This window comes from Sorex fumeus, unplaced genomic scaffold (assembly GCF_029834395.1).
Source record: "Sorex fumeus unplaced genomic scaffold, SorFum_2.1 ptg000019l, whole genome shotgun sequence".
Classification (NCBI taxonomy): Eukaryota; Metazoa; Chordata; class Mammalia; order Eulipotyphla; family Soricidae; genus Sorex; species Sorex fumeus.
Genome location: NW_026606076.1, coordinates 14,099,913 through 14,123,565, shown reverse-complemented (window position 1 = coordinate 14,123,565; position 23,653 = coordinate 14,099,913). Strand labels below are relative to the sequence as shown.

The window sequence follows — 23,653 nt, the reverse complement described above, 5'->3', positions numbered from 1 at the left end:
GAAAACATTAACTTTGAACACCCTGTTGAGGAGGCCATAATCAGCCATGTCATTCAACAATTTTTCAAAAATTAAAAAGTCTATTCAGACTTTTAAAGAGAGGAAAAGGAGAAAAGAAAAAGGAATAAGGAGAAAATTACATCAAGGGTCTAATAAACTCAGGTGTTCTTTGTGAGACCTCAAGGAAGACAGTTCTTTTCAATCTTGATTACATTCCCTTGGAAATATACTTGGAAAATATAACTGAAAAATTTAACTTTAAAAGGCAAAGTTAATTGCATGTTTATGTGGTAAGCACATTATCTATTGTATACCCAAGAGAATAAACAAAGAAATAAGCCTACAATTCCTAAAGTGAAAAGAAGCTTTACAAAATAGTTAGATTTTTCTCAATATCAAGTAAAATAAATTTTTGTGAGTCCCTTCCATGACCATTAGACAAATTGTTATGTGTTCTCTTAGGGATAAGAAAAATCTTTATTATTAGCTTGGGTGGCCACAGTTAGCAGAATCCAGGGCTTACTCCTGGTTCAGTGCCCAAGGATCATTCCTTGCAGGACTCAGGAGACTATATGGGGTGTCAGGTATTGAACTTGGTTCAGCCACATGCAAGGCAAGTGCCTTACCCTCTGTACCATTGCTCAAGCCTTGGAAACCTTATCCCTGTCTTTGAATAGCGATATTCTTGGTCTTTTGTGGAGTCTCTTTTTGACAATGGCTTTGGAACACTCTAGCCTAGTTCTGGACATTATCCAACAGGCAAATACCTTCACAGATCTTGCAATATCAATAAGATCTACACATAAAGTTTCTATCCTTTCATTCAGAAAATGTTCTTGGCATGATTGGACCCAAGGGCACTGCATCATACTCACGTTAATCTCACTGTTCTCTAGCTCTGCCATCTCACACATGATCCAGACCACAGGATTTCAACGCTCTGCTCTGCTTTGCATTCTTTCCAACAGTGTGAATAGACACTTTCAACCCCTATTGAGACATGTCATGACATTAAGACAAATGAGATAAATGCAGAATAAATAACGCTAAGTTAAAAAATAAGTAGTTGCTTTCAATCTGTTTTTGCTTTTTGCTGCTTTTTATTTTTTGACCTCCAAAGTGGTGTTCAGGAGGCTTAGGGCAATTCTCAACAAACTTGTCAGGTGGTTCAGTGTAGGAGTTGGAAGATTTGTTGCTGCTCCAGCTGTGAGATGATGGTGGCCTCCACAGCAACACACTGTAGTGTTTGGGGCCTCCAGGGATGCAAAACAATACTTGGTTCAATGTGCTGCCAAACACCGAACCCAGTTAACCTAGCCACTATTTAATGTCCCAATCCCCACCTGCCAAACACAAAATGCATAGTCAAACACTAGGTGAAAAAAGAGAGGTGAACAAAAAACAAGAAAGCAATGATAGCAAAATGAATTAATTTCCTGATTCTCAGATCTAGACATCCTATAAATCAACAATTTTCTAGGGTTTTGTGATGGTCTATAGAAAATGCTCTGTTCTTATTTGCTTTTAGAAAAATCAAACATTTGGTAACAGAGTTTATTTTCTTTTATTACCAAGCAGATTGGATTTTTAAATTAGTCAGGGAAAGAATTGGTTGTCAATGGATTCTGGGAACAAATAATCTTGTGCCTGGGAAAAATGCATTGATCACCTTAGAAAGGGCAGGGACATCTTAGAAATATGAAGTGCGTGAAGAGCTGAGGGTAACTGTCTCCCATACATTAGAGTGAACATTTCAAAAACTATATGCACAGGGGTCGGAGTGATGGTAAGTGGAGGGGGTAGTGTTTGCCTTGCACTCGGCCAACCTGGGTTCAATCTCCAGCATCCCATAAGGTTCCCCAAGCACCATCAGGAGTAATTCCTGAGTGCAGAGCCAGGAGTAACCCCTGAGCATCGCTGGGCATGACCCAAAAAGCAAAAATAAAAAAAAACAAAACAAAACAAAACCTATAAGCACATATGCAGTTGGGCAAAAGCTGCCAAATAAATGAAACAAGGTACTCAAAAAGATAAAAGAGATATTTCAAAACAAAAGTAGCCATTCGACTAACATTTGTCTGTGGATATCGTTTTTATATGTTAAAATGAAGAGAAAAACGGGCTGAGACTAGAGAGTTCAGGTTCCTAACCCTGGCTCCAGCCCCAATACACAGAGTCTTCCAAGAGCTACCAGAACTGATCCCTGAGCACAGGGCTAGGAGAATGCCCTGAGCTCTACTTGGTGTGTACCAACCCCCCACACCACCCCAAAAATGAAAGAAAAATGAAGAAAAGTATGTGTACATATGATGCTATGTAAATGTTATACAGGGTCTCAGAATAAGGAAGAGGGGCCATTCTTGTGACACAAAAGCAAGGAATTTTATTGCTAACTAAAGCTAGGATCCAAGTTCACACCAACACAGTGACTTTAAGACAAGAACCCCGACTCTAGCTTCATAGGGCATTGTATAGCATATGGCTACATAAGCGACTCATTCTTTGCCATTAACAAAAGACTGGCACTAGCATTGCTGAAATGGCACATGGTAATTGGTTGAGCCCATTTGCTGGGCCCAGGTTTTGCAAACTGGGGTCTTGGTTGGCTAGTTTTGCATTGTTTCATTTCTGGAAAACCAAAACTGTTTCAGTCAGTTCCAGGAATTGAACCTGAGGTCTAGCTGATTTTTCTCATTTCTGCCGCCTGTCATGGCGTTGTCATTGCTATTGTGTAGCTCATCTCTTCAATGATAACGGGCAAATCAAAATATTGAGCAAACTCTTAAATATCCTGACACTGAACAGGATAAAGGATAAATATCCTGACACTTAACAGGATAACAGGATTACAGAGAAAAGAGTAATCTTTGAGAAAATGAGGAATCTTTGACTGCCACATTTTGGGGACAATTAAAAGAACCTTCAGACTGATGGGGTTACAGATGTTAAGCTTATAGAAAAAGGGATGATTTCTAACAATGCTGGCAAAAAAAATACTGCTACCATTTTATAATTCAAAAAACCAGAAGAGAGCTATAATGATCTCGAATAATGTATATTTTTCCTTTTGGATTAATAGTCAAGATCAACTGAAATTGGAACCAGATCCTATAAGGTAAATGCTCAGAGCAGAGCATCTTGGCTCACATCCACCCTTGCCCATGGAATAGCCTAGAGAAACATCTTCAGCTTTTGTTAGTGCGCCTGTCTGACAAAACTAGCCATTGTCTGCAAACACAGTTTAAGTTTAACAGTTTCAATGCATTAGATGTTACTGAGAAAAGAGTAACTGGAAGATTATGAAAAGAAAAGATCATTAAAAATGTGAGCAAGAAGTCACACTAAAAAAAAATTTTGTTTTTGCTTTTTTGGGTCACACTCAGCGGTGCTCAGGGCTGACTCCTGATTCTGTGCTCAGGAATCACACCTTATGGGTTGCTGGTTATTGAACCTGGGTTGGTCACGTACAAGGCAAACGCTCTCCCTGCTATACTATCCCTCTGGCCCCCACACTGAAATAATGTGTAGTGTCTGATTTAAGTAGCCAGTAAGGTATCCCCTGTCATCAGGTGAAAGGGCTAAAGTTGAATTGTCTCTCAGGTAAAGGTGAATGAGCTCTCACAGACCACAAGGTGCTATTCGGGGATTACCTTCTCTCTGGGACTCTGCATGGGATCACTGGGGTACCTGACCTCACCTGGATGGGAGCTCTGAGCTGAAGACATCGCCGAGGAAGTCTGAACGGATCATTGTGCTGATGGAGGTGTGAGGTCTGTTCCAGAAAAGACAGCAGAAAGGAATGTAGCCTAAGCCTCCAGCGCCTGAATAGGGACCAAAACTCAGAAAACAAGAAATAAATAGTCTGTCCCTTTCAGAAAGGGGGGTATCAAGGGGGGGTACCTTGTCTAAGACAAGGAAGATGCAGAGACACTTACAGCTCCTTTTACCTCCCTCATTAGCGTTTTTCAGTTCTTCCCGTTTCTAAGCACAAAATTCCCTTGTGAAAAAGTCATTTGGACAGAATGCATCCCCACCCCGCCCCCCTTAATGATCTTGTATTCCCAAGACTCTAAAAAAAGAAATCCACTTTTCTTGTACTTCCCCCATGAATTGCCTCACTTCCAATTCTCTAGACCAATTTTATTTGTGTCTGACTTAAAGTTTTACTTTTGACCTGCATCGAGGAATCTTCCTGGATCAAATCCTTTGTCTCTAGGGATCATGAAGAGAGGAGGGAAGAGAGATATCCTGGATCTCTAGAGAAGTACCATGAATTAGGCATTGTGGCAATGAAATAAGGTTTCTTTTTTTTTTTTTTTTTTTTTTTTTTTTTTTTTTTTGCTTTTTGGGTCACACCGGGCAATGCACAGGGGTTACTCCTGGCTCTTGCACTCAGGAATTACTTCTGGTGGTGCTCCGGGGGACCATATGGGATGCTGGGAATCAAACCTGGGTCAGCCGCGTGCAAGGCAAACACCCTACCTGCTGTGCTCTCGCTCCAGCCCCAAAATTAGGTTTCTTTGACACCATTGCAGGAAAACTTTAATCATGGGTACTTACATGCAGGAAGTATACAGTACTTGATCTGATATAAAGTGTTTAAATTTTTTTTAATGTTTCATATTTTTATAAAGAATAGCCTAAGCTTTCCTTATGTTCATTATTAGACTTACATTTTTTTAAATGTATTTGGTTTTGGGGCCACACCCTGAGATTCTCAGGGGTTACTCCTGGCTCTGTGCCAATAAATTATTCCTGGCAGTGCTTGGGAAAGCATATGAAATGTTGAGAATTGAACCCGAGTTGCCAAATGCAAGGCAAGCATCCTATCTACTGTACCATAGCTCCTGCCCCTAGACTTACATTTTATAGATATCCTTTCTATGAGAAATTCCATTCATAACTGCTTTCTCCCTTGTAACAATAGAGTTTGGGAGTGTTTCATCATATTTCCACAATTAAATTCCACTAAGTGAAGAATCAACATTTGATTCATCACTAGAAGTCCAACTCTCCTCTTAACCACAAAAAGGGTCCCTTTTATGTGATCTATCTACACTGCTTCCTTCTTCTTGCTGGCCACTACTAATTGGTATTATAAAGTTCACGTTTGTTCTTATTTAGTTCATTTGAATGCTGATTCTAATGATTCTAATTTGGATAAGTTATTCTTCAGTCTCAAACTCTGGTATTGACCTTGAGATATTTCTCAAAATCTGAGTAAAAGGCTGCTAATCTCCTGTCATCCTTATGACAACAATGAGAATGTGTGAAACTCTAGGGGATACAGACCAGCCCTTTTCCACATAAAATATAATTTTGAATGAATCTGCTACAAATGCAAACTCTATGATTCAGCAGTAATTGGAGAACTCAGAGCTGCTAATTTTTTTTTCTTTTTGAGTCACACCCATAGATGCTCCGGGGTTACTTCTGGCTCTGCACTCAGGAATTACTCCTGGCAGTGCTTGGGAGACCATATGGGATGTTTGGGATCAAACATGGGTTGGCCTTGTGCAAGGCAAATGCCCTACCAGCTGTTCTATCGTTCTAGTTCTTGTGATACCGATGATGCAGGTTCTGAGTGAGGACCATACTTTATCACAGTCAGTTAACTGAGATACTGTAGAGTTGAACCATTTATAAATTAGATTAGATAGTCCTGCAGGTTAGGTACTTGTGTTGCATTGTGGCCATGCTGATTTGATTGCCAGTACCATATAGCTGACCCCACACACCATTATAATTGAGTCCATGAGCTCAGAATCAGAAGCATGCCCTGAGCATTGATGGGTGTGGTCCAACAGCCCCTCCCTCAAAAAAGAATTTATTACAGTACATTGAAAATCGAGCATATCAAATGGAAGAGACAATAAACAATTGAAGAACCTAGAAAGTGCCAGGTAGCATAAAGAAAAAAATTAGGATGCTTATAAAAGAAAGAGGATAAAAAATCAGACTCAATGAGAAAGGACAAATAAGAATAAAGGGTAAACCAGAAGACAAAAGTAGAAAAGAGAAGCAGATAGAAGATTTCAAGAAATAATAGAATTCTCCAGATGTTGGAAGGAAATGGATAGAAAAATCCATGATGATAATAAAAACACCTAGTTATTTCCAGGCAGGTCACTGTCACTGTCCTCCCATTGTTCATCGATTTGCTCAAGCGGGCCCAGTAACATTGTGAGACTTGTTACTGTGTTTGGCATATCGAATACATCATGGGTAGCTTGCCAGGCTTTGCCGTGCAGGCGAGATACTCTTGGTAGCTTGCCGGCTCTCTGAGAGGGGCGGAGGAATCAGCCCTGTTGGCCATGTGCAAGGCAAACGCTGTGCTAAGTTAAAAACACCAAACAGCATAACAAATACCATCTGGGTGATGCAGCCTTCTTAATGACTGTTGTGTGCCTGGATCTTCCTCTGTAGCTTCTTTAGGTTGATGGTGGAGGTAAAGCAGATGTCCATTAAGGACAAGTTGGACATGAAGAAGTACATGAGCATGTGGAGGTGAAATTCTGAGCTCATGGCCCATATGAGGAGCAGGTTTCCAAACACAGTGATCAGGTACATGGACAAAAATATCCAGAAAACAGTGGACTAAAGTTCTGATTCTGTTAAAAAAAATCCATGAAGTAGAAATTACAAAGCTTGTGTATCATTTTCTGATTTGAGACCATGGAGTTACTCTAAAAATTAAGGAATACTGATATAAACATGCATGCTTTTATACATATTTGAAAAGCTAATATTATAATTTTTTCAAAATAGGAATAATTTGAATATTTTTGTGTTGGTCTTTTCCTCTTTATAATATTGATTTTGCCCCCTCTACCCTAAAATTTTTTCTTGTAGCTTTATTTTAATGGTACCCTTCATTCTTCTTTTTGTTTGTTTTGGGACCACACCTGGCAGTGCTCAGAGCTCATTCCTGCCTCTGCACTCAGGGGTCACTACTGGGAAGCTCTGGAGACCTTATGGGGAACTGGGATCAAACCCAGGATAGCAGTTTGCAAGGCAATCACGTGCTCACTTTGCTATCACTTCAGATTCTCATTTTGCTATTTCATATGACTTACTTTCTGTAATTAACTTCTATAAGTTTATCCATGTTTCAGACAATTCATAGGTGATGAGTCTAGGGTTTAAACCAAGAGGTCTACATTTCAATGATGGAGGGGAAGACACAAGCAGATATATTTTTAAGATATATATTTTTAAGGGCTGGAGTGATAGCACAGCGGGTAGGGTGTTTACCTTGCATGTGACCGACCCAGAGTTCAATTCCTCTGCCCCTATTGAAGAGCCCAGCAAGCTACCAAGAGTATCTCACTCTCAAGGCAAAGCCTGGCAAGCTACTAGTGCGTACTGGATATGCCAAACACAGTAACAAGTCTCACAATGGAGACATTACTGGGCCCGCTGGAGCAAATTAATTAACAATGGGAGGTCAGTGCTACAGTACATATATTTTTAAGAGTTTGATTGTGAAGAAAAGGAAATCAGGAATAGGGAGAGTAGTGAATAGCCTGTCCAGTTTTCTGCAATATGTGTCAACAGATTTCATTTAGACAAAGACTAAGCTGAGAAGGACGGGTAGGATGGGTAACGCATGATAGTACATGGCAAAGGGAAGTGCTGATTTGAATATTCTGGAGAAAAATGTTTTCAGGATGGGCTGGAGTGATAGCACAGTGGTAGGGTATTTGCCTTGCACACATCCAACTTGTCCAACTTGGCTGACCTGAGTTCGATTCCTCCGCCCCTCTCGGAGAGCCCGGCAAGCTTCTGAGAGTATCTCACTCCTATGGCAAAGCCTGGCAAGCTCTCCATGACTGTTCGATATGCCAAACACAGTAACAACAAGTCTCACAGTGGAGACATTACTGAGCCAGCTCAAGCAAATCGATGAACAACGGGAGGACAGCGCTACCGTGCTACAAGTCAAAACATTCAAAGCTGTTGTTGGATGCTGATTGAGAGAGGGGATTTTTCCATGATGCCAGAAGGCTAACTGCATGGGGTAAGCTCTGTGCTACCTAGAATCTCATGACACACACACACACACAGGAGATCTGGTCCTCCATTCTGCATCCTTCTTCTTCTGTCTTGGTTGTCTTCTGACTCATGAAAACAAAAAGATCCCTCCTTAGCTCCTTCTCCAGATTATTCTGTCCAGGCCCTTCTCCACAGTATGGTATCTAGTGGACGAGCAAAGATGTTCAGAACAATACACCCCCTCCAGTCTGCCATTGACACATGTCTCTGATCTTTGGTGATGTCTCTGGTTGACTATATGAGTGCTGTTTTGAAACACGATTTAAATGAAACTACCTCAATGCATTTTCAGCCATTGATATAACAATCATTTCATGAATTAACATACAATAGCTCATCAAAATGGTACAGCAACCATTACCCCAATATATCATGCAGCCCCTGAAGTAATTGCATTCATTCATTCATTCATTCATTCAGTAAACAAGTAATTACAGCTGTCTTCTGCTTACAAGCTAAGAATTCTCTCTCTCTCTTTTTCTCTCTCTGCTTGAAATAGGACTAAAAGGTCAGCAAATTGTCAAACAAAACACTGTCCTCACATTGTTCATTGGTTTTGCTCAAGCGGGCCCAGTAACATCTCCATTTTGAGACTTGTTTCTGTGTTTGGCGTATTGAATACGTCACACGTAGCTTGCCAGGCTTTGCCGTGTGGGCGAGATACTCTTGGTAGCTTGCAGGGCTCCCCGAGAGGGGCGAAGGAATCAAACTCAGCTTAGTAGGGCTGGCTGTGTGCAAGGCAAATGCCCTACCGCTGTGCTGTCCCTTTAGCCCCAATCAACAAAAATGCCTCTTCCATGCATCATGCATACAAATGAGACAGGGCAATTGAAGAGAACTTTACAGCTCACTCTATTCTCCTGAGACCCTTTTCCTTTGTGCTCCTAATTTATTCTCTATGTATAGGATAACTTTGGTTTGCTCTTTCTTCCTTGCTGCAGGGAGTTTAGGTTTACTGGGTTACACCCATCACAGTGCTCCTGAGGCAATCCCATTCTTCTGTGTTTATCTTTAACCTCTCCTTTGTGCTCTGCTTCCCTACCTGTTAATCACTCATTTTCCCTAATCAAACCCTGTGACCTAATGTCAGATCCTTCTAAGGACTCTGGATTTGTAAGTGAAACATAGCTTTTCTCTTTGCCTTATATGCTTTGCATAGCTTACTTTAGAGCAATATCCTTTTTTTATGAACACAGAAAGACAGTGAATACTATGCTTTTGGAACTTGGGAGTTAATTAACTCCGAATAATATTTATCCCTGAGCAGCTGCCATATTTACTTGACTTAAGCCTCAATTGCCCTTAGTTCCTACCACTGCAAAAGCAGAGTCCCAATGAAGGGACTGCATGGACCAAGGGCAAGGTGTAAGCTACCCTGGCATCCAACGGGTCAGGCCAAGCACCATAAAAGTTATAATAAGTTAAGAGCACGGTCATGGAAAAACTGTCACGAGCCAAGAAGAAACAATTGAATAAGGACCTTGGTGGGACTAAGGTTAGGAAGTACTAATCTGGCCTGAGACCTATAGTCTGGGATCTATATATCTTCTTTTCTTCAAGAACAGTTTTATTTTATTTTTTTATTTTTATTAGTGAGACATCATGAGGTACAGTTGTAGACTTACAAATTTTTGTGCTTGGGTTTCAATTATACAGTGATCAAATACCCATCCCTCCACCAGTGCCCATTTCCCCCCACCATGGATCCCAGTATCCCTCCAACCCCCCAGCTCCCCATCCCATCCTGCCTCTGTGGCAGGGCATTCCCTTTTGTTCTCTCTCTCTTATTGGGTGTTGTGGTTTGCAAAAAAGGAAATGGGTGACAATCATGTTCGGTCTATAGTCTACTTTCAGCATGCTTCTCCCATCCTGGGAGGATCCTCCCAACACCCTTTATTTGGTGCTCCCTTCTCTATCTGAGCTCCTTTTTCCCCTAGCATGTGTGGTTGGCCTCCAAGCCATGGAGTAAAATTCCTGGTACTAATCTTGGCCATTCTTGGGTGTTAGTCTCCTATTTTGTTACTTTATGTTCCCCAGATGAATATATCTCTTACTGTGTCCATACAAACGACTAGAAAGATTATTAAGAAGTAATATTTATGGTGACTATTTAAAATTAAGGGTGAAAGAAAGGATAAATACAGTCTTAGATGAAATTCTGCCCTTGAGCAGATCTCCTGCAGAGGAGCTCTCAGTGAGATTGGAATAGGCCCGCGGGGAGAATGGAATAAAGGTGGGATGGAGATTGGAATAAAGGATAACTGATCACCAACCAGCTTGGGGGGCCCTGTTCCCTCCTTCATGTACCTGTTGGAGGCGGCAGCTGGTCGGAGTGGGAAAGCGGCTCCTAGTCACCGAAGGCATGTGTGTGGCGAGAGCTTCCAACACACACTTTTTGAACACACACATCTAAGGATTGAACTTGACTGCAAATAAAATTTTTTCTTCTGGGCCAAATCTATGTAGTACCCAGGCCTCACTTATGGTTCTGAGCTCTGGGATCACTTTTGGCAGGGCTCAAAAGACAATATGGGGTGTCAGGGATCGAACCCAGGTCGGCTGCATGAAAGACAAGCGCCCTCCATGCTGTTCTATATTTCCAGCCCTGAGCAGAAGAGATATTTACAGCTGCCCCTCCTAATGCCTTCTCAGTAAACACAACTCCTCATGATATGATTTCCGTGTAGAAGATTAACTGCAGAATTGTTCATAAAATAACACAGAGTCAGTGCCCCCAATAGACCAATGGCTAAATCAAATTAATTCAGTTTTTCACCAATTCTTTCATCATTTTCTATCATTATAACCTCCCTGCACGATATCCTGGTCCTGATTGAAATGGCCACCAAAGCCTAGGAATTAAGAACTGATTTCAATGATTCTTGTTTTGGGGGATTGGGGGTAAAGAGAGGAAGCACAAATGGTGATTCTCAGGGGTTACTCCTGGCTTTGCCCCGAGGAATTAATCCTGGCAACACTTAAGGGACCATATGGGATGCGGGATATCCAACTCAGGTCCTACATGCAAGGCAAGCATCCTATCTGCTGTACTATCACTCAGGCCCCTTGATTAGATTCTTAATCATTAAATTGTTAATTTTACTGATTCTCAAGCCCCTTCTCACTAAAGATAATGAATAACTCCAATACTCACACAAAGGGGTAACCTGAGTCTCTTTATTCAACTTTTTTAATTAATTTTTTTCTTTTTGGGCCACACCCAGCGAAGTTCAGGGGTTACTCCTGGCTCTGCATTCATAAACCACTCCTGGTAGTGCTTGGGGGATTATATGGGATGCCGGGGATCAAACCCGGGTTGGCCATATGGCCTTGGACAAGGAAACCCAGACAATTCTCCAACGAACAGATGAAATCTATCCCACTAAATATCTTGATTATAGTCCATGAGATACATTTCAGTCACTGATATCCAAAATTTTAATGGAAATCACACATTTCTTTTAATTATAAGAAGGTCATTGTGATGAATGGGTTTATTTCCAATAGTGTTATGTTGAGGAAATTCAGATAGCGTCTCCATTAATTTAGCAATTTCTGGGAAAGGCATTGGGGATTGAAATATTATCTCTAGTGAGGAGGAATTTAGAGTCAAAGAGCTGAAAAATAGTACAACAGGTAAAACACTAATATTGCATGTGATTGACCTGGGTTTAATCCCAGTCACCCTATCTGGTTCCCCCAAACCTCAACAGGAGTGATCCCTGATCAGAACTTAAGTCCTGAGCATAGCTGGGCGTGGCACAAAAACCAAAATAGCAAAATTAAATTGAATGCACACAGCTTCTTATCAGATAAAGAATCTCAGTGTAGGAATGTGAACATAATTCATATTTCAACTCATCTGAGGAATTAAAATAGAAAAACTTATTAATCATTTAGATGTTTGTGTATCCTTTAAATATTTGGATCCATATTTCCATACTAATTTCATTTAGACTGAAGCATTATTCTCTCATTTCTGCCAACTCCCACATAATCTTAAATGCTTCTCAACATAAAATACAACACTTAAAATGATTTTGTTTATGGACAAATGCATATATATAGTTCTATTCAAAGTGAAAAACATATGCCCCCAAACACACATATATTGTGTTGTACTCAATACAATATTTCAGTTCTTGCTGCAATGTTTGTTTAATGTTTCCTGTTGCCTAATATCGATTACTTTATACAATAATTAAATACGGGATAGGGATATTACATCCTTAACACATTACAGTGCCCTGGTGAACATTTATCAGGTGTATCTTGAATGTTACACAAGTACATATGTGTAGTAGGTGTTATCATTTGATTTCAGTGCATTGGTAAAGATGCAGAAATTGCATTTCTGCAAATTGCAACCCTAGTTCAGTTGTTTTAAGCTCACAGTCATTCTCTATATAAGTCCATATCTGTCAATTGAGTCCTCTTGAAGACATAACTTGATAATAACTTTTTAAATGAGTGAAAAAGACACTGTATGATCTGCAAAAAGATAACAAACCCTGTTGAGGGCAATAAAACCAGGATCCAACTCTACCGAGCAAGGGTGTGTTAGAGTCTATTTTGTTGAAAAGTCAATTAACACAGTGCAGCCTCAGCTTGAAAGTGAAAGTGATCCCAAATGTCTTCTATTACAATCTTTATAAACAAAATGGGTCATCAATTTTGCATGTTAACCTCTGGAGTCATTCAACAAACAATTCCTTAGAACAAAAGAAAAATATCTGGTATGAGATAATTTGACAGCTCTATTCTAAAAGAGTCTTTGTTTCTGGGAGCTGGAGAGATAGTATAGTGGGCAGGGTGCTTGCATTGCACGCAACCCACCTGAGCTGAATTCCCAGCACCCCAAAATTTCTCTGAGAACTTCCAGGAATAATGCCTGAGCACAGAGTCAGGAGTCACTTCTGAACATCTCTGGGTGTGGCAAAAATCAATCAATTAATTAATTAATTAAATCCCTGATTCTTGGAGATTTATTTTAATCCCCTGATTCTTGGGGATTTAATTTAATCCCCAAGGATCAAGAATCAGGGATGCTGTTTCATTTGCCAAGGCGTCGAAAATCAGATGTGCTGGATACGTAATGAGATTTGGAGACGACTGCTGGACTAGAGCCATTACCGACTAGATTCCAGGGGACATCAAAAAATTGCGTGACTTCCCACCTATGAGATGGTCAGATTTCTTTGTCAAGACCCTGAATGATCAGTTTGAGGATCTTCGTGTTCCTAGAATGAGCAAACGTCAATGGGCTACACTGGCGCGACAGGGACGAATGGAGACATTACTGGCGCCCGCTCGAGCAAATCCATGAGTAACGGGATGTCAAGTGATCAAATTAAATCCCTATATTCTCCTTAACTCCACATGGACTTACAAGTACTCAGTTCTGAGCTGTAAATGATTTGTAAAGGTTGACAAACAACAGGGAGAAAACTATTCAGGTAAACAATGATTTGCTAGGAATATTATATACAACGGCTAGAGCTGAGGTGAAAGAAATGAAAACCCAGGAAACAGGAAGACTAAATTTCACTGCTGAAGTCTGATCATCCCAATCTCTAACAAGTGATGGTCCTTTTCATTCCTAAGACAATTGCCCTTTTGCTGTTCCCTTCAACAAGAATGCTTTCAGGGCCCTCTTGATGTCCTTGTTTCTCAGACTGTAGATGAAGGGATTCAGCATGGGCGAGACAACCGTGTACATCACGGAGGCTGTTGAACTGGACTCTGAGCTGTGAGCACCAGCAGAGCTCAGGTACACGGCCAAGAGAGTGCAATAAAATAAGGAGACTACTGCGATGTGTGACACACATGTAGAAAAAGCCTTATACTTGCCTTGAACTGTTGATATTCTACTTATGGAAGAAGCGATCTTAGAATAAGAGTAAAGGATTCCTACCAGAGGACCACAAACCAGAAGAATCGCTGAAAAATACATCCCCACATCATTAAGAAAGGTGTCCGAGCAGGCAAGTTGAACCATCAACTTCAATTCACAGAAGAAGTTGGGGATTTCCAAGTCTGTGCAGAAGGACAATCGCAAAACCATCAAGCTGTGAAACAAGGATGTCAGGCTACAAGTGATCCAGGACATTAGAACCATCAGCCCACAGAGACGGGGGTTCATGATAGCTGTGTAGTTCAGGGGGTGACAGATGGCTACAAAGCGATCATAGGCCATCACAGTGAGAAGTAGGTCATCTACTCCACCAAAGATCATGACAAAACACATCTGAGTGATGCAACCTCCGTAGGTTATACCTTTAAACTCCTGCTTTATATTCACCAGCATCTTGGGGATGGTAGTGGAGATGAAGCAGATGTCCGCAAAGGACAGGTTGGACAGGAAGAAGTACATGGGCGTGTGAAGGTGGGGGTCTGAGCTGATGGCCAGGATGAGGAGCAGGTTCCCAAGCATAGTGATCAGGTACATGGAGAGAAAAATCACAAAGATGAGGGACTGCATATCCGATTTCTCTGAAAATCCCAGGAGAATAAATTCTGAAACATGTGAATCATTTTCTGGTTTCATGTTATGGGAAGGAGGGTTCTCTAGGAAGGAAGAAAATAGGCACATAGATCTGCATTACTTATTTGAAATGCAGCCACTTATGTTGGCATACCAGAAATTCATTGAAATATTTTATGTGTTTATATCTTCCTCTTTTTATTATCTATCTTGGCCCCTCCTGAATTATTTTCCTATCATGATTCTCTCCTCCCCACATTGGAGTTAAGCATTCTGCTTATTTTATGTGACATTCTTTTTCTATTGAATGAATATAAATTGAGCACTCTAAATGGTTTTGAAAATATCTAAGGAACAAGTCTAGGGTGCAATAAAACCAAAGTCTTTGAATTTCACCAATGAAAAGTAAAGACACAGGAAGAGAATAAAATGTCAGAATATTTGAGAGACCAAGGTTGGTATGAAGAAATGGAAAGCAGAGAGAAAGGAACTAGTGAGTAACCTGAATTTTCATCAATACTTGCAAACAGATGACTTTTAGAAAAAGATTGAGAGGAAAGGGTTGCAAGGACAGGTTATGTGGGGATGTGTGTATTCGCTAAAGTGACTAGTCAGTCAAAACTTCCAATACTTAAATCTGTGTTGGAAGTTGAAGAAGAAAGGAGGAGAGATGGGTATAGATTCAAATGTAAGAAATACTCCTTCTGTACTGAAGCCTCACAACCCCTTACTCCAACCTCCATCCCTCTGTACTATCTTAACCTTGTTGCAAGGTGATCCATGCATCCATACAGATTCCATCTTCATCCCTTTTTCCAATGGGACCTGGCTTCTGTTTTGTTGTGAGGGCAAAACTGATGCCATTACAAGTTGCAGCTAACATTAAGTCTCAACTAGGCCTCGGTTTGTTTCCCTGAAGCAGAACTTGCAGTTTCTGGTAGACTCCCAGTTGAGTAATTTGCCTAGATAAGGAATTGGGCAGTTAGGCCTGGCCGGTCATAAGAAGGTCACTGTACCCTCCTTAGAAACTGTTACTAGCCATTGTCTAATTGCTGACCACTGCTATAATAGGGCTGATACTAAAAATAGACCAGTGTATAAATTTCTTCTTAATTCTGAACCCTATAAAAACTGTTTGTGATTTGGAGTCGGGGTCCTTTTCAAGACTCCACTGCATTGGATGAGACTTGGACCCTAGCTCGAGCTAGGATGACTCGGATTAGCAATAAAATTCCTTTGCTTTTGTCATTATTTGTGTGGAACTAGGTCTCTCTGCAACTGAGGATCTGAAAGTGAGCCACCTTGGACACCTCAGGTCAGGTCCACCTGCCCTAGAGACTTCTCTCCCTCCACAGAACAGACTCATAACCACAGATACAAACACCTACAAGGACAAATGCACTGACCAACACAAACTCAACCCAAACTGAAGTAAACTGAAACATTAGGTTTCCATGTATATAGACTTTCTACTATATGGCAAGAGGGATATGAAATTTAGTTTAAAAAAAAAAAGGTTGGGTTTTGTGTGATCTCCAGTGAGGATGATGCCATGTATGTGATTCCCAGGGATCCTACCTCCGAGGATATGCATCCTAATGCCATCTCAGACATCATCCTTAGAAAGGGCCATGAGAAAAAGCCACGGTCTCAATGGCAGAAGATGCTGCAGAAATAAAGACTGGAGAGATACTACTACAGTGGAGAGGGCACTTACTTGCATGCAGCCGACCGGGGTTTGATCCTAGGCATCCCGTATGATCCCCTGAGCACCCACCAAGTATGGCCTCTGAGTGCAGAGACAAGAGTAATATCTGAGCATCACCAGGTGTAGCCCCAAAACAAAAACAAAACAGGCCACACTGGCAAAGAGAAACTAGAGGACAGGCAACATTCACTCTATACTTGAAATTTCCTCCAAAAGTCATCTGTGAAAATATTCTGGAGCTGGAACGATAGCACAGCGGGTAGTACATTTGCCTTGCACACGTCCGACCTGGTTTTAATTCCTGGCATCCCATATAGTCCCCTGAGCACTGCCAGGAGTAATTCCTGAATACAGAGCCAGAGCCAGGAGTAATCCCTATGCATTGCCGGGTGTGACCCAAAAAGAAAAAACAAACTAAAATAAAATATTCTGCAGAAGTTTTTTTTTTCTGGAGTTTATAGTACTAAAGTGCATGAAGGATATATGTGCATATAATAGCAGACAAAACAGAACTGTGAATAATACTCCAGTTTATTGAATCTATGGGAAGGAGAGCTAGTACAGAGATTAAGGTGATAGCTTTGCATGGAGGCCAGCCCAGTTCATCCTTCAGCATCTTATGATCCAGGAGTGACTTCTAAGCACAGAGCTATATGAAGCCCCTGAGGACCTCTGCGTTTGAGTCAAAAAAAAAAGAAGAAGAAATGAGAAATATTCAGAAATGAGAAATAGAGGGCTATAAAGAGTACAGGGGTCAAGGCACTTACCTTGCATGTGGTATTATTCTGTCTTCCAAGTACCCCTGGGAACACCATTGAGTGAGGAGTCATCTACAGGATGTGGCCCAAACCCCTCCCCCAAAATGAAAGGAAAAATATATTGTACACCCATCAGCCTAGGAACAATTTAAAGAACTGTCCAAGTCATGAGGTATAAGTTTAAATTGATAGCAGAAGGGCCAGAAAGATAGGACAGGAAGTAAAGTGCTTGCCTTGAATGTGGTCAAACTGGGTTCAATCACATGGTCCTGATCCCAACTAGGAGTGATACCTGAGTGCAGAACCATGACTAAGCCCTGGCCACCACCAGTAGTGTCCCCAAACCTAAAATTAAGTGAATAAATTGATAGAAGAAAAGATAGCTTCTCCTTTGTTTTTTCCTGGCAGAAAAGAAAAATATTACAAGGCTACAAAAGATAGGGAAAAAAATAGGAAACAGCTATTCATATCTCCACTAACAATTTTTTTTATATTGGGGATATATAGTCCAGCAGTACTGATATTTGAGCCAGATCTTTGTGCGTGTTGAAATCTGTCTTGTGCACACGAGGGTGTCCAGATAATCCTGGCTGAGCACCCACCCACCCCTCTCCATGAGACACCCAGAAGTGTCTCTATATGTTCCTTAAATCGCCACCGTTTAGAAACATTTCGACCATGATCACCTCAACTCACTTAATCAAAAGCAAAGTTTGAAGTCACACCAAAATATCCACACCAGAAATTCTTACAGCATTAAATAGATGTATTCACTCATTAGGCCAGGGAACCAACACAGCCATCTCCTTCCCATGAACTAAGGAGAATTAGGGAGGATCGCTCCACTCCACAGCTTGGAAGCCGGCCTCACATGCTGGGGGAAAAGGCAGCTGGGATGGAGAAGGGACCACTAAGTAAATGTTGCTTGGAGGGCTCGCCTGGGATGGGAGATGCGTGCTGAAAGTAGACTATGGACCAAACATGATGGCCACTTACTACCTGTATTGCAAACCATAAGACCCGAGAGAGAGAGAGAGAGAGAGAGAGAGAGAGAGAGAGAGAGAGAGAGAGAGAGTGTAAAAGGGAATGCACCTGTCACAGAGGCGAGGCCACCCTCTGTGGGGTGGGAAGGATACTGGGATCATTGGTGGTGGAGAATGGGCACTGGTAGAGGGATGGGTACTTGATCATTGTATGACTGAAACATAATAATGAAAGTTTGTAAGTCTGTAACTGTACCTCTCGGTGATTCATTAAAAAAAAAGAAAAATAAATTACATTTTAAAAAGAAAAAACAGAAAAAAGAAACAAAACAAAAAGGAGAATTGGGCCTCAGGTGAGCGTGAGAGCTTGGTTTATACTCTCTGCAGGATTGGGTGGGTAGTGGAACTCACCTGGATTGGAACTCAGAGAGGGAGGTCTCCAGCTGGAAGTGTGAAGGGTCACTAAGATGATAAATGAGGAAGAAAAGAAAGTTTTCCCACACAAGATGGAAGGAATGAAGAGTTAGCACCCCAGCCAGGATTCGAAACACAAACCACGAAACAAACAAAATACCTCTTCTGAGTCCAGGTTTCACATATGAGACATAAGAGACTCAGGTTTTTTACAGCTCCCAGATTGGCTCATTAGGGCACTTTTACCTCTTGTTCTTCCTCCAATCTCTGAGCACAGGTTTCCCTGTGGAAAATCGCCAGGACAGAAAGGGAATTTTTCCTAATGAGTCTCTGTTCCCAGGATATTACAACTCAAGTGAATCTATTTCTACATAAACTGCTTCACATCCAAATCTCTAAACCAATTTTAACTGATTAAAAGTTTTCTCCAAAGCTGAGTGGTCTGAGTTGGTTCCTTTGTCTCTTCAGAGCACTGAGTTGGAGCAAGGATGCCAGCCTCCATCACCATGAAATTGTTCTTCTCTACAACTAGAGATGAACTGGGGCATTTTGATAATGAGTCTAGGCTTCATAACACCTTCTCTGGGAAACTTTTTGTGACACTCATAATGGAAATTAAAGGTTTAATTTAGCACCTACCTTCAAATGTTCATGATAGATGAAAACGTTTGAATTGTTTCATGAAGCATAATCTGTATTTCTTATTATAGACACTGACTCATTTTTTTAATAGAGATTCATTCCATGACAAATTTCGTTTATAATTCTGTTCTCCAATGTCAAAATGCAGCTTTGGAGTGTCCCATGTTAAGTCCCATCAAGTGAAAGGACTTGATTTCAAATCTGATGAGATGCTCCTCATTCTCAAATTCAGGGGTCATTGCTAGGGTCCTCAGCGGCAATAGATGGTACTAAGGGCCAAGCATCAAACTAAGTTTTTCTGCATGAAAGGGAAATGACTTAACCCCTTAGGTACTATTTTTTTCTTTTTGGGTCATACCTGGCATTTCACAGGGGTTACTCCTGGTTCATGCACTCAGGAATTACTCCTGACAGTGCTCGGGGGACCATATGGGATGCTGCGAATCAAACCTGGGTCAGCCCTGTGCTATCGCTCCAACCCCAAAGGGTCATTCTTGTGATGCAAAAGCAAGGAATTTTATTGCTAACTCTAGCTAGGGTCCAAGTCTACATGGGTCGGCCTTGTGCAAGGCAAACGCCCTACCCACTGTGCTTTCGCTCCATCCCCTACTCTCTATTTCTAATCCCAGTAAAATCATGTTTGAAGGGTTAAGCTGAATCACATTCACATTTCTACAGTGAGATTCTCTAACAGGAGAAGGAGGCTGAATAGCTCCAAATGATTTTAAATACTACTTCACTTAATGTGAGACTATACGTTTTTAAAAATTACCCAATATTTTAAATCACCATGCCTCAATAAAAATGAAAAAATAATTTAAATTTATTAAAAGAATAAATTTAAAATATGCTAGTGTTATTGGCCCTAAAGTATTGATTTATTTTTCTCTTTGGAGAAGTGGAACCCCTGGTGATATTTTGAGAGAAAAAAACTATTTCTGGGCACCAGAGATTTAATAGCATAATAAGGTGTTTGCCTTGCATGTAGCCTACCTGGATTTGATCTCCAGCATCATATATATTCCCCCAAGCTCTGCCAGGAGTGACCTCTGAGTACAGAGCCAAGAGAAAGCCTTGAGTACAGGTTGTCCCAGAAATGCCAAAAAATATTTCTTACAACATATACCACTTGAGAAAACACTCTTGAATTACACACATATTGTTTTGTAGGCATGTCCAAATTCTGATTCATGGTTGAAAATGAATAAAGCAGAAAAACAAGAATTTTTTTAGGGAGATATTAGAAAGTTTAATACACAATTCACATCAACTGAATAAAGAAGTTGATAGCAAAGAAGTAGAAATTTCAGGAAATAGCAAGAAAAACCAAGATCTACTTCCAGAGTTTGATCAAATAATATGTATGACTCTGGGGTTTCATTTCTACAGTCCTGGGAACTTTGTAATTCTTGGGACAACTGTCGTTTTCGATTTTGGGTCACACCCAGTGATGCTCAGGGGTAACTCCTGACTCAGCACTCAGGAATCACTCCTAGTTGTGCTCAGGGGACCATATGGGGTACCAGGGAATAAACCAGCCGCAGCCACAAGCAAGCAAGAACCCTCCCCACTGTATCATTGCTTCATTTGTTATGTTATCTCTTTTTATCTCTTTCACAAAGATTATCCTTAAATCTTCTGTAATGTCCTTATTCCTCAGGCTATAAATAAAGAGACTCAGAAGAGGGTGACCATAGTGTGCATTGCTGAGACTGTTATTTATTTATTTATTTATTTATTTATTTATTTAAGGCTGTTAATTTTGATTGTGAGCTGGGGGTAGCAGCAAGCTAAAGAATACTCCTAGACTTATATAATAAAAGAAGGATACAATGGAGAGGGGTGATGCACAGAAGGAAAATTCTTTATGTATTTTGTTTTATGTAGGGCTGAAGCAATAGCACAGTGGTAGGGCGTTTGCCTTGCATGTGGCCAGCCCAGCCAACCCGAGTTCTATTCCTCCGCCTCTTTCCGAGAGCCCAGCAAGCTACCCAGAGTATCTCACCCACATGGCAAAGCCTGGCAAGCTCCCCGTGACGTATTCGATATGTCAAACAGTTACAAGTCTCACAATGGAGACGTTACTGGGCCCGCTCGAGCAAATTGATGAACAACGGGAGGACAATGCTACAGTGCTACAATAGTTGTCTTGAGCTGAAGAAAATACATGTACGAAGGAAATTATTTTAGAGTAAGAGTAAAGGCTGCAGGTAGGGGACCACCAGACATCAAGACAACTGTAATATACATCAACACCTGATTAAGAAAGGTGTCCAAACAGATAATTTGAACCAACTTATAGAGCTCACCGAAAAAAAGGGGGATTGCCACATCTGTACAAAAGGACATATACATTATGATAAAATTATTCTAGAACATCAAAAGTGTCTCATTAGGCATCCAGAAATTTCCAATTACTAAGAATCTATGATTGAAAATTAATTTTGGAATGTAGAAAAACAAAATGAGAAAAATGCTTGACGGTAGAACCAGCACAAAATTCAACCAGGTGAAGAATTAGGTAAAGTGAACAGAGACAAGATCAAAGAAATGGAAATTCAGAAAACAAATATATAAGAGAGCAAATTCTATCTGTCCAACATTAGACTGATCATCACAATTTTACTCTAACACTCTGACTTCACTAATAACGTCCATTTCTTTCCTCCTGGGGCAATCAACCTTTCGTAGTTCCCACCGTAAGTAACGCTCCCAACGCCCTCTTGATGTCTTTGTTCCTGAGACTGTAGATGAACGGGTTCAGCATGGGGGTGACCACCGTGTACATCACCGAGGCGATGGCATTGGAATGAGAGCTGTGGGTAGTTGCAGAGCTCAAGTAGATGCTAAAGCATGTACAATAGAATAAGGAGACCACGGAGAGGTGAGACGCACAGGTGGAAAACGCTTTATACCTGCCCTGAGCTGACGCGATTCGACGTACAGAGGAAAATATCTTGGAGTAAGAGTAAAGGATCCCCAGCAGGGAACTACCACCCAGGAGAAGAGACGCAAAGTACATCGCCACATTATTATATAAGTTGTCGGAGCAGGCGAGTTGCAGCAACTGTTTGAGATCACAGAAGAAGTTGGGGATTTCCAAGTCTGTGCAGAAGGACAATCTCAGCATCATTAAGCTGTGTAACAGTGAAGCCAGGTTGCTTAGGGTCCAAGACCCCAGAACCATCTGCACACAGAGCCGGGGGTTCATGGTGGTTACGTAATGCAGGGGGTGGCAGATGGCCACAAAGCGATCATAGGCCATTGCAGTTAAGAGTAAGGCATCCAAGGTTGTAAAGTCTACAAAAAAATACATCTGGGCTATGCAGCCTAAATAGGTGATGGCTTTGTTGTGTGTCTGGATGTTCACTAGCACCTTGGGGACCGTGGTGGAGGTGAAGCAGATGTCCACAAAGGACAAGTTGGACAGGAAGAAGTACATGGGTGTGTGGAGGTGGGGGTTTGAGATGACGGCCAGGATGATGAGCAGGTTCCCCAAGACAGTGGTGAGGTACATAAAAAGAAAAATCACAAATAGGAGCAGCTGCATTTCTGGCTCTGCTGAGAATTCACGAAGAATAAATTCCAAAGCTTGTGAATTGTTTTTTTGTTCCATGCAGTTGATTTGACTTGGAGGATAGAGAGGGAGGGAAAGGATTATTTTCCAAAAGTCCATACTTAAGGTAAAGTATTAAAAATGCTGGTTTTATTTTGCAGTGATATTAGTATTGATATTTTTCTATCTGTGTTGGCTTCCCATGGCATTAGTGAGACATAAGTTTTTCATTACCTTTATCATGCATTCCATAGCTTTATGGGGGAGGAGAATTAGTTGACAACTGGTAGTGCTCAGGGCTGACTCCTGGCTCTGTGCTCAGCATGACCCAGACTGAACTAGGGTTGGCTGCTTATAAGCTAAGTGCCTTAACTGCTATTCTATCTCTTCAGCCTTTTATCCTATAATTTTAATGAGAAATTCCTTGTATATTTCAGAAATATATTTAGTACTAAATTTATTTAAGGAACATCTAGGTAATGAATCTGGGATTTGAAAAAATAAGTCTCCACAATTCTCTCATGAAGAAAGAACCTGAAAGCAAATAAATTAATTTTACATGGTTACTGTTGGAATTAAAAATGGAAATCAGATATAAAGAAAGAGAGAACTGAGCATTCTATATTTGAGAATCACAGGGATATCATGCATTCTATTTCTCCTTTAGTAATCTTATTGCAAAGATGATCCATAATTTGGAAGACATCCTTCAGTAATTCAAATCATGATGAGTTCAGGACACTGTATTGTAAATATCACCTTAGAACATAAGAATACTTACAGCCCTTTTCTGAGGACTACCCCACCATCACACACACATGCAGATAGAGACACAGACAGATAGACAGAGAGAGAAACATACAAACATACACAATGCCTGGCTATGGTGGGGGTGGGTTTGGTCATTTTCATCTCTTTTATTCTCAACTGTATGCATTATTGACAAATGGGGGGGGGGAGTTAGACAGGTGAACAATATTTCTCCCATTTCATGGAAAATTGGTTCCTAAAATTTCATCACATATTTTTTGACTTCTTATTTTCATTGGTTAT

The 23,653-nt window shown here is 40.9% G+C and overlaps 2 protein-coding genes across 2 annotated transcripts; both read right to left on the bottom strand.

Annotated features, from left to right (window-relative positions):
• Positions 1-13,654: 13,654 nt before the first annotated feature.
• LOC130021965 (olfactory receptor 7A17-like) lies at positions 13,655-14,602 on the bottom strand. The gene has a single exon (XM_056112698.1). The coding sequence runs from the start codon at positions 14,600-14,602 to the stop codon at positions 13,655-13,657; it is 948 nt and encodes a 315-aa protein (XP_055968673.1).
• A 7,119-nt stretch (positions 14,603-21,721) lies between these two features.
• On the bottom strand, positions 21,722-22,660 carry LOC130021964 (olfactory receptor 7A10-like). Its single transcript, XM_056112697.1, has one exon. The coding sequence runs from the start codon at positions 22,658-22,660 to the stop codon at positions 21,722-21,724; it is 939 nt and encodes a 312-aa protein (XP_055968672.1).
• Between the last annotated feature and the right edge of the window lie 993 nt (positions 22,661-23,653).